Source organism: Gymnoscopelus microlampas, assembly GCF_963454915.1.
Source record: "Gymnoscopelus microlampas genome assembly, chromosome: 24".
Lineage (NCBI taxonomy): Eukaryota > Metazoa > Chordata > Actinopteri > Myctophiformes > Myctophidae > Gymnoscopelus > Gymnoscopelus microlampas.
This window is the reverse complement of record NC_139961.1, coordinates 34,458,080-34,469,742: the sequence shown is the minus strand read 5'-3', so window position 1 is coordinate 34,469,742 and position 11,663 is coordinate 34,458,080. Positions and strand designations below refer to the sequence as shown.

At 41.3% G+C, this 11,663-nt stretch overlaps 2 protein-coding genes across 3 annotated transcripts in view; both read right to left on the bottom strand.

Moving 5' to 3' along the window:
* LOC311040848 (triosephosphate isomerase-like) overlaps window positions 1-615 on the bottom strand; it is a gene marked incomplete at both ends in the record, with an annotated part of 747 nt that extends 132 nt beyond the window's left edge. Inside the window, one exon of the mRNA XM_084051214.1 lies at window positions 1-615. This exon is cut by the window's left edge and continues 132 nt beyond it. Within this exon, the coding sequence (XP_083907340.1) occupies window positions 1-615 (615 nt within the window).
* A 6,747-nt stretch (window positions 616-7,362) lies between these two features.
* gemin8 (gem (nuclear organelle) associated protein 8) lies at window positions 7,363-11,244 on the bottom strand. 2 transcript variants are annotated; one of them, XM_084051180.1, is made up of 4 exons: window positions 11,230-11,244; window positions 10,136-10,334; window positions 9,481-9,678; window positions 7,363-8,937 (listed from the first exon to the last, which is right to left on the bottom strand). In XM_084051180.1, exons 1-4 carry the CDS (start codon window positions 11,233-11,235, stop codon window positions 8,678-8,680), a joined length of 663 nt encoding a protein of 220 aa, XP_083907306.1. In that variant the 5' UTR covers window positions 11,236-11,244; the 3' UTR covers window positions 7,363-8,677. The 2 variants fall into 2 exon arrangements, with proteins under 2 accessions (XP_083907306.1, XP_083907307.1); XM_084051181.1 differs by having other exon boundaries at window positions 9,481-9,666.
* Between the last annotated feature and the right edge of the window lie 419 nt (window positions 11,245-11,663).

Here is an 11,663-nt window from a genome sequence, read left to right as displayed (position 1 = left end):
ACGCAAGGTGTCAGCTACGTCCTCAGAGACGTTAGCTCTCAGCCAGGCTCTCAACTTCTCATGGACCTCCTGAGCCTGTTCAGGTGTAGCGCTCACTCCAGTACCGATGGCCCAGACTGGCTCATACGCCAGCACCACCTTCCCCCAGTCCGTCACATTATCAGCAATAACCTGTGTCTGAGCGAACACGACTTCGTCTGTGGTACCGGCCTCTCTTTCCTCCAGTTTCTCTCCGATGCAGGCGATCACACCCAGGTCACTCTCCAGGGCATGAGCCACCTTCTGTCCAATCAGCTCGTCGTTCTCCCCGAAGACATGGCGACGCTCGGAATGTCCCAGGATCACCCAGTCTGCCCCACAGTCCTTTATCATGGCCGGGCATATTTCACCAGTGAAGGCTCCTTTGGTTACTTTGTAGCAGTTTTGGGCAGCCACACCAATTCTAGCATCCAGGTTTGAACGGGCAAAGTCCAGATATATGGATGGAGCGCCACACACTACCTCGGTTTCGTCGTTCAAGCTGGCAGTGTTGAGAGTCATCATGAGTTCTCCAAGGCTCTCTTTATTGCCGTTCATCTTCCAGTTGCCTCCAACGAAGAACTTTCTTGATGACATGTTCAACAGACGGAGACCCTGCAGGTGCTGTTGCTTCTCTGACTCAAAAACAAATAAGCGGAAGTCACGTCGAAACAACCCTAGCCGCCGGCAACCAGTAGTGCCAGAAGTACAGGACTTTTGACACACTTTTGACACACTGTTTGCCACACTGTTTGCCTCCCATCAGCAACACCTGACCTTGATTACGGACAGGGTTAAATACTCTGTAACCCTGTCAACCTTGGCCTTGACCAAGCCATGCGGTGACGTCATCAAATAGGAAACAACATGGCTCATATGGCTCTTACAGCTACCGCTGTGACCTGGTCTCTGTGTGTGTGTGTGTGTGTGTGTGTGTGTGTGTGTGTGTGTGTGTGTGTGTGTGGGGGGGGGCATAGTTTGTCATGGTAGTTATACTGTTGTAGAGTATTGCTTGTAGGAGAAAGGTAAGGGGGATGTATATGGGGGAGTGCAGAATGCATGCATAAATCAGTGTCACCATTAATGGTGCTAATGCATGCATGGTGCATAATTTACATCGTGTTAAAGTACAGTATCAAACATTCATCTCATTAACTTTTGAATTCATAAAAATGTTCGGATAGGCGGTTGTCCAGAACCGCCAATCTGACCGGTTTGTCCATGTATGGGCATGCTAATATATGGGCATGTACTGATGACATCAGGGATCTCCATACTGTATATGGGCATAAAAGGGACAAGGACAGACAGATACATATATAGACAGATAGATATATCTCCATATATGGGCACAAAAAAGAAACAGATATTCGGGTACAATGGGTAATCTGACAAGGCCCGGCCACTATGACTCAGGACATATCGGTCGGATCGGAGGTGCAACGTAGGTGTGAGGGCCGCGTAGTGTTTTAGTATTATAAAATGGCAAAGTAATTTTGTTTTGGATTGTAGATAAGATGTTTTTGGGCAGAGCATTCCAGAGCTCTAGTGACCTATCGACCAGTGAGTTTTAGAAAATTAGTTTTTGGTGCTGTCTTTGATCTTATGTTACCAGAAGCTGCTCCTCTATGTTGTAATCATGATCAGAAGTCATTTGTAACTGGTGAGCCAAGCTAGACGGCTTATTGGTGCTAATATTGTTCCGCAGTAGCATTAGAAGACTCACCGATAATTTCTGTTCAACCATTAGCCATGCCAGATGTTCATGCATATAGCTAATACTGTATGAACATCCTAGTGCCAGACGAGCCGCTTTATTCTGAGCAACCTGTACTACAACTGGGGCTGACGACCAGATTACAGAGCAATATTCTAAATTAGACAGAACCAAAGAATGAGGGAGTGATGAAAGCAGAACACTTCCTAGTCATACCGATTCCTCTTCCCATTTTGATGAAAATATTGTTTATATGGTTAAAAAAGATAAAGAGCTATCAATAGTTACTCCCAGAAGTTTTATTGTGTTCACTTGTTCAATTGGTGTCAATTGACAGTTTTAAACTGAGGATTCTTGCCCAACATGTGTCTAGATCCAAGCACAATGGCCTTTGTCTAGAAATATTTAACACCAACTTGTTGCACTCAATCCATTCATAAATGTCTGTTAAGGCACTGCTTAAAGAGTCAGTTACAGCTTGCTCATACCTGAGAGGTCTGGATAGTTCATGATATAGAACAATATCAGAAATGTATTTTGGCCCAAAGCCATTCATTGCTTTATAAAATAACTATAGTATTTTGATTCAATGCTTTGACAGACGGGGAGCCTGTGTAAAAATCTAAGAACTTGTGATATGATCCACTTTCTTGGTATTACTAAGGACTCGAGCAGCAGTGTTCTGAATCAACTGGAGTCATCTGATCTATTTTTTAGGGAGACCTGTAAAGACACTGTTACAGCAGTCTACTGAAGATGAATGCATTTATGTTTTTCCAAATGTTGCAGAGACATAAATCTTTGAATACTTGATAAATGCTTGCGGTTGGTAGGTTGGTAAGCTGTCTTTGTAATTGTGTTAATGTGGCTGTTGAAATTCAGGTCTGAGTCCATGAATATACCAAGATTTCTGGCTTGGGTTGTGGTTTTTAAAATTGCCGAAACTGAGCACTGACTTTTAATTATTTTTCCTTCGCTCCAAAAACAATTGCTTCAGTTGTGTCTTTTTTTTTTTAATTGAAGAATAGAAAAAACAGCATGGCCTCCAGGGGCTGCTAGCAGGTCTTGACTATTAGTCTTCTTATTACAATATTATTATTGCTAATGCAGTATATCAGTATATTTGATCATAGGTATATTGTGATTGTTTCTTCATTTTGTCAGCCATTACATTAGCTCCTGTTTGGCTGCTGTGATCCACAGCGCCTGGTTCCATTCATTCAATCACAGTTAATCACTTTCAAACCTAAAACCCCCTCTAGTCTGTCTGCTTCTATACTCTCTCTCACACACACACACACACACACACACACACACACACACACACACACACACACACACACACACACACACACACACACACACACACACACACACACACACACACACACACACACACGCACACACAGTATTTTAAGTGAGAAAAACAGTTGGTTGAAGAGTGAAGAAAAAAAGGAGAGGAGGAAAGAAAGGCCACCAGAGAGGAAGGAGAGAAGAGAAGGAAAGGAAGTCAATGAGAGGAACAGATGCGATGCAGAGAATAAAATACAGAACAACAAAGAAAAAGAAGACGATGCCGGCAGTGATGATGTTGATCATGATCATGATCGTGACGATGATGACGATGATGATGATGATGATTATGAGGATGATGAGGATGATTATGATGGGAAAATAACTCCTGGGAAATGTTAACGGATAGAGACGAGGAGCTGGGAATAAGAGGACTTTTATGAGTGTTTCCTGGAGAGAGAGAATGTCTCCGCTCCTCCTGGCACTAAATCATGTCACTTGGCTACATCCTGTCTGTTCTCAACTTCTCACCGGCCGCGAGGCACTATGCCTTATTGGGAACAGATGTTGGAGATGAATGAGAGAAAGTGAGACAGAAAGAGCAAGGGGGATAGAGAAAGAAGGGGTCTGTGTGTAAGACAGGGTGATGGCGGAGGGGCTGGCAAAAGAGGACAGACACATTTTAATGAGAGAGAAATAGCAGGCAGACAGACAGACAGACAGACACAGTAACACATTTCTGAGATAAACTATTTTTGTTACTGTTCAATAATCCCCAGGAAAGAGAATGACTAGGCCTAATAGACTGCCAGAGCTACTGGTCTTTAATGGCTGTGTTTGCTGTGCGTGTGTGTGCGTGTGTGTGTGTGTGTGTGTGTGTGTGTGTGTGTGTGTGTGTGTGTGTGTGTGTGTGTGTGTGTGTGTGTGTGTGTGCGCGTGTGTGCGTGTGTGTGTGTGTGTTTAAACTACAACAGTTTGGCCGCAGTAAGCTACAATTATTGTCCAGAATTTTGATGTGGGTTGGAGGAGTGGGGAGGTGTTTGTGGTTGGAGAGACACATCATGTAACTAAAAGACCTACTACTGGTCACAGACCCAGGCAGTCCCTGCCATGGCCAAATGTGTGTCCATCAACAGCTGTAGTATATCTTGTGTAGCCTATGTAGGCTATTAAGTACTTTCAAACCGGTCACTGTTTGGGCATTATAGGCTAAACGTGTCAAAAGATATTATAAAAGGGGGTTAAAGAGTCATTCCGCTTATCACTGGGTTTCTAGCTAGTGACTCAGCATAGGTTGCACTGTATGAGTTGACCAATTAATTTCTCACAGCATTTCCCAAAGCACTTTGGAATGCACACCAGTCCAGATTCACTGATTTTGTTGTGCACCTCTTCAGCATAACAATCCTTTGTCTTGTGGTATATCAGGTGCTTTGCTTTGAGCAAGTCCTGCACAATCCATACCAGTCTAATCCATGCTGAGGATACAACAGAGTAGATCAACTCCCTCTTAATCCAATCAGCACCAACATATCTGGCATGAAGGAGTGGACACCCGGGAGATAATCTCATATTCCCATGGATTCTCATGGATAAGCAACAGTTTCTGTATTGGGGAGGAAAGAGGGCATGACCTCCTTGATCCCTGATCACTGTTAATGGTAACCTTTAACCCCTAGCAGGATGATGGGACAATAGAGTGGATGAGGTTAACCCTTTCCCTCTAAATATAATATAGTGTATGAGATTATAGTCCCTAGATTATAGTCCATGCACAAGGCTGCACATGGTATATCACATGGGTGATGATAGATAGAGTTAACACACAGCACACACCTTAACAGAGAGACAGTGACATGCTTTGCATACACACATATCACACTGCACATACACACTTTACTTTACATGGATGTGTTCAAGAAAACATCATACCATATATTAGCAAGCAGTGGTTACTGGAGTAAAAGTACAAAAGTATTGGTATCAAAATGTACTTAGAGTACCAAAAGTAGAAAGTACTCATTATGCAGAATGTCCCATTTCACAAGTTTTCAATCTTTTGAAAATAGCCGATCTACATGCTCACAATGCATTGCGACGCATTGTGAGCTTGTAGATCGGCTATTTTCAAATGGCCAAAATGTATACGGCTGAAGTGGTTAATGTATGTGTTTTGTAATGATAATCAAAATCAAAAAGTAACTAGTAACTAAAGGTTTCAAGTAATTGTAGTGGATAAAATTTCTGATATAATATTTGCATCTGAGATGTAGTGGAGTATAAATAAAAGTACTGAAAATTGGAAATACTCCAGTAAAGTAAAAAAGACCTCAAAATGTTATGTACTTAGTTACTTTACACCACTGTTTGCAAGGCTAAAGCAATTCATCGGACATGCACTCACTGCCACTGGCACAAATGGATTATTTTGCTGCAGGCGCAGATTGCATCAATCAATTAAACACTGAAAATCAATAGGACATTTACGCTGCACACATACAGTACATTTTTTTGCGTGTGTGTGCGCACACACAGGCACACTGTAATCACTAAAAGAGAAGGATATACATTAGTATAGTTAAAATATGAAAGAGTCATAACTTTTGATTCTTAACTGATTTACGAATAATATGTTTTAAAGGGATGAAAAGACTTTATGTAGAGGCTAGTTTGATTGATTGAATACTTTATTTAGAAATGTGCAGACAAAAGAAAGTACAGTTTACGTACAAGGTCAACTAAATAGGATTTCTAAAGCATTGAAAAGTCCGTTTTGATTTGTGGATATACAAATAAATGCATCTGCTTAATTTTTGAAATGTTAATCAAAGAACTGCTTTGTTTTTTTTTTGAGAAATAATAGTTTAATATAAAGTTGTTTCCAATATGTAAATATCACATTTTCAGAACAGATGCAAAATAACCCCTTTTTGAAATGTACAAGAGGAGAGCTTGAATCTATAGGTTATTCCTGAGTTTCTTTAGAAAGTGTTCAGTATTAGGTATCATATGTGGCATTCCTTCAATGTTTCCTTGACATGGGAGGGTTCAAGATATAAGTATGGGCCATTGATGTGAATGTGAATTTTATACCCACAGAAGTAAGTATACAGTACCTACAGTATATACAGGCCTTTATCACTGGTATTCAATGATGTGCCATGGAGGTCAGCCTTTGTTTTAAAAGATTCTGTCAGTATGGTATGTGGAATGCATTTGTATGTAATGCATTTGGACCTGTAAGGGTCCATTTGGTTACATTTGTACACTCAAGAGTAAAATGAACACTCAGGATTTTCCAGTGTTGGCAGGACCTGCAGTGGGAGAGCCCCCAACATGAAAATGCCAAGAGATAGGCTCCAACCATGACCCAATATATGTGTGCCGTCATGTGTGTCTCTCTCTCCGTGACCTGAGTGCACTCATTGAAATGTCAAGTGTAGACGTTGTACTGTAAATATGTCTTACAGCATTCTATTCCTTTAAAACTTTTAATGAACATCCAGATAGTCTCTGACCCTGGCATTCCACCTTACTATAGACGTTGTCAGTGGGATTGTGTGGCTAGGGAACAGCTTGTGTCCAAGTTTATTTCCTGTCGCCTTCCGATATCCAGAAAGAAACACTGCAACAGAAAATAAACTTGGACCCATTTAGAATGTTTATGTTGTCAAAAGGTCCCGTTGGTCACTTATGATGCAGGTGAACTACTGTACTGTACTGAGATAAATGTCAAATGCAATGCAAATGGATTGCATTGCAGTAATCGCATGGCACTTTCTGGGAAGGAATATTTGCATTGGAGCAGAACAGGCCCATCAACACTGATGCTGCTTTAGCCTGAGATGCTACAGTACATGGATTATGCACCAGTTTCAGAATGATACCTAATGACAGTGCAGAGGAAAGGCAGGTTTTGTGATGCGTCATTTTCTACACATCTCAGGACATCAGTGTTATAGGTTACAGTATACTGTAATATATAATGTAACACAAATGTGCATTGTCGCAAACTGCAGCGTAGGGATAAGTTCTAACAACCCATCCTCTTTCAGAGCATGCTCATATGCAAACCTAACAGGTGAACAATCTTCAAAAATAGCAGATCTTCACGCTCACATCACATGCACGTTTTGACATGTCATGAGCTTGTAGATTTGCTATTTTTTTTGACACAACAGTGTATAGGGTTTCGGTGGTTAAGAGTCCATGGTTGAGATCCCGGCCCTTATCATTTTATCACATAAAAATCCACTAAGAGTTCTCTAAGGGCAAGTGCTTCTCTGATGTTTCCTCGAGCACAGCAGTGAACGCACACAAATAAAACTCAACTGTCATTTTACTGTAGAAAACTTTATTAGAAACCATATCAACATTAAAAAAAAAAGAATACCGCAAGACCCAGGGTTTAAAAACATCTAGCATAAACACATGAACCCTGAAAGAGCTGCCAACACAGATCAAACAGAATAACTCAACATTTCATGAGGAACCACAGGGGTGGCTTTGAAGCCAATGACATGATATATCGTCTCTGTCTGGGTGGAAACCTTGTATGTCCAAAACTGTTACTTTTCACTTTTATTTTATTCTAAAACAGCAAAAATAGTAAATTTATAAATATCTACAAGCTCACACCGTGCTGCATCACTACGCAAGTTGAAATAAGGATTCAAGGTTTCCGTCCGACATCAACGATATACGTACGTTTTGATGCATATCATTGGGTTCAAAGTCACCCTGTCTGGGGTTGCATATGCATAGGAATGGTTTTCTCTCAACATGACATGAATCAAAAATGTATTCAGCAATACTGTACATCCTCCATGTTGAGAGAAACTGTGCAACCCTCAATGCTGAAGGAAAGAAATGGTCATAAGGCTAAAATAAGTTTGAGAAAAGGAGGTTACGTACATACACATGTACTTTGAACTCGCATTCACCCACTGGGGATTTACCATTCTGCATCTGGCCCAGAATTCATGCTTTTTTCTTCCCAATGGCTGACATTGGTCTTGTGTCTTTGTCATGACTGTATCAAATGCAGTGGAGAGAAGAGCTATATTGTGGAAATGGTGCCATCTTTTGGATATAGAAAAGTATTGAACGTAATATATTCTCCACAAAATCTGCAGATTGTGTAAAAGCACGGGCCATCAGACAGAAGATTATATTAGCTGGAAATAAGGCTTGGTTTGGAACAGTGGCAGAGGCAGGTTGGTGATTGTAACGGTTGAGTATTTCTCGCGAAGACCAACAGTCGAATAACACGTTGCTGTTAACAAAGAAATCCAAATCATTAATAACAAATTGCCCAGGTGATTATCTAGTAGTCCTCGCCCACAACAAAACCAGTTTATCCAGAAGAGCAGAGCTAATAACTGTAATACATCACGTCGTATGACATTAAATCAAAAAATAAATGACATTTCCTGCAAATGAAAATGTGCAGTGCATTTCCAAAGGAATTCCACACAAATGTCTATTAACCGCACTGAGCAGCTACAGTACAAAGTGACGCCACTCCATTCATCATTTAGGCAGAGAATGGACACAGGAGAAAACATCGGTAAACGCATCTCGCTGCTTAGGAAACGCCCATCTATGTGCTCTGGATTGGACAAGAGCAAAATGGCAAACCAGCGACCGTCACAGTTTGAGCGGGATGACGGGCCAGTACTTGGGCTGCTTGCGATCGCAGTTCCTGTCAAACGTCAGCTGCATGGCCGCCTCCATGCCCTGGATCTTGGCAGCGTCCTCGCCGTACAGCTTCTTCATCTCGGCGGTGCGTCGCTCGCCGGGCCGCTCGGAGGGCGGGGCCTTGCTGCTGAGCCACGACTCCCTGTGCATGTCCCTGTCGGCCGGCATGTACGCCTCCTGCTGGTCTGCCTCCAGCTGCTGCTGCTTCTCTGGAGGAAGGAAGGGACGTGCAAATGCATTGTTAATCGAACTAATCGATAATAAAAAAAGAATTGATAATCGATCATTTAAGCCATTTAGACCGGGAAAGCATCTTGTGTAATTTTTTTGATTTCTTTGGCTATGCAAAAAATAGAAGATATACAAGCTCATAGTGCGGCACAGAGGGCCGTGCTACGAGCTTGTAGATCTGCTATTTTTTGGGGAAATCGTGAAAATATGAGTTTTAAAGCGTTTTAAACTCCAGTCTGTGCTTCTGGGGGTCCCTGGAACAACATACTTTGAGATGGGGGTCTGCGGCCAAATACATATAATTTTGGGGGTCCTTGACATGGAAAAGTTGGAGCACCACTGATATAGCAACATACTGTTAGGATTTAGAAAACGTTTTTCTATGTATCATAGCGCAGCACTTGGTGCCGCACGATGAGCTTGTATATCTGCTATTTCTGAAAAGCCAAAGAAATCTAAACTTGACACAGATTCGCTCCCAGTCTTAATGGGTTAATAAAATAATCAATAAGATAACTTACTCAGCTCTTCCCTGTGTTTTTCCGTCTGGGCAAAGTACTGCCGCAATTCATCTGTGATCTCCATGTTGCTGACATCACACTCGATTTCGTCTTCCGAGCTGCTGTCCTCTTCATCACCACTCTCACCGTCCCCGCTGTCCGCCTCCTCGTCACGGACCCTGCCCGGCCAACTGCGGCCACTCTCTCCTGTATGTACGCCTGTCACAGTTATTACATAATCGCCTGATTGCAGTTGTTTTGAGGTAATCGCAATTATTTTTGCATAATCATCATAATTGTTTCTATGTTGAAAAAGGTTCATACATTTTTAAACATTTTCCAAAATAGAGGAAATAGCACATCTACAAACAAATCGTCTATTTCCACTATTTTGTTTTTAGTTTTTTTTCCGAAAGCATACAGTTTTAAATATGGCCTATTTTATCTGTAGTATATGATTTATTTTGATTATTGGTATCGGTCATTGTCAGTCATTTCTTTGTACCGGTATTCATTTTTTTGTTTACGAAGCATGAATTGTGTAAAAGCATGTGTTGTGTAAATTTGTATTTAATGTTCCGGCGTTCAATGTCAAAAACACAACTAAATCGTTAATTGCAATTATTTGTGTGACAATTCATTGTCAAGTGAAATGTCATGATGGTGACAGTCCTACCTGTATGCCAGTCTGCGTAGCGCTGCACGGGCCGACTGGGGTACTGGTAGGGGTGGTATAGAGGGCCGTAGGCCGCCTCCAGAGCCTTTTGGTAGGCACGTCTATGTCTCTGGTGCCATGACATTGCCAGCTGGTAGTGTTGCCAGTAGCGCCCGTACACCGGGTTGGCAAACCAGGACGCAGCGCTGCCATCCTCCTCCTGTGATATATACATACATGATATACTTTATTATTCCCCAAAAGGAAATGCAGGTGTCATACAGTAGCAGCAACAGCAGTAAGAATGAGAGGTACATGTTAAGAGTCAAACCAATATAAATAAATATAATAAAATAATTAACTTAGGGTGGGAAATTAATAACGGCTACCAAATGGCTGGCAAGTGTGTCCATTCAACAAGTCACTTTTCGTCACCTTCTTAAAATAATGGCCCAAGTAATTGTTTTTAAGAAAATATTTTTGTTGTTCTCCTAATACTCTCATGATACATAATTGTTGACAACTTTATTTGTAACATATTGGCATAAACTTTTGTGTGAAATGAAATGCTTAGTACATATCTCATATTTGGTTTCATTCATGCCTTTTCTTTTTTTTGAGTAGAAATGCTAGGTAGCCAACATGGCTCACATGTCTGTGATGAAGACTTATCAGCCACACACACAGGACCCCAATGGAAAGCCATAGTGCTTTCTTGTGTTTATCCTTTTAGCATCCTTTTGTATGGAACTGTACCTCTGTGCTGTTTTTTTTGCAAACTGTTAATAAAGTATTCAATCAATCAAACTGTTGCTTTCTGGATAACTTGAGTTTCCAGCCCCAATAAATCATATTGGGCATCCACGAGCTAATCCAGATTCTCAATCATATCTAGTTAACACGGATTCATGAAATAGAGTAATCCTCCCATCGTGGTAAGGTAAAAAACAATAAGGTGGTGTGTAGGATATACCAACTTCTTTTAACTTGTAGACAGAGATGCCATGTTGTAAACTAAGATGGGGGACTACAACGACAAATAAATAATCACAAACAAACAAGTATTAAACTAATCACATTTCTACGATCAGAGACAGTAGGCAAGATGTGTTTACCTCCATGTTGCTATCTTCCTGGCTGCCAGGTTCTACGAGAGAAATAAGCAACCAGGTCCCTAGATGGCACAAAATATTTTCAGATTGGGGTCCGTGGACAAAGACATAATGTGTGTGGGTCATTGATCATGAAAATGTTTGAGAAGTTGAACCACTGGTTCAAACAACATTTAGGAAACAAGCCCGAATAAGCAACTTAAACTTTATAAACAAAGCCCAAAAAACCGCAACCCGCAAGTAACCAATATTTAAGCAACCTCACAGAAAAACAAGCCCGAAGTCGCTTATAATAAGCATACCTGGCAACACTAGCTTCTAGCTTTACCCAGCATCCTTTATGGTCTGAGTAAGATATGTAAGTATGTGGCGCCGTCTAGTGGCCGTGCTGCTGCACTGCACCCATAATATACATGTACAACATGCAATTTACAGAG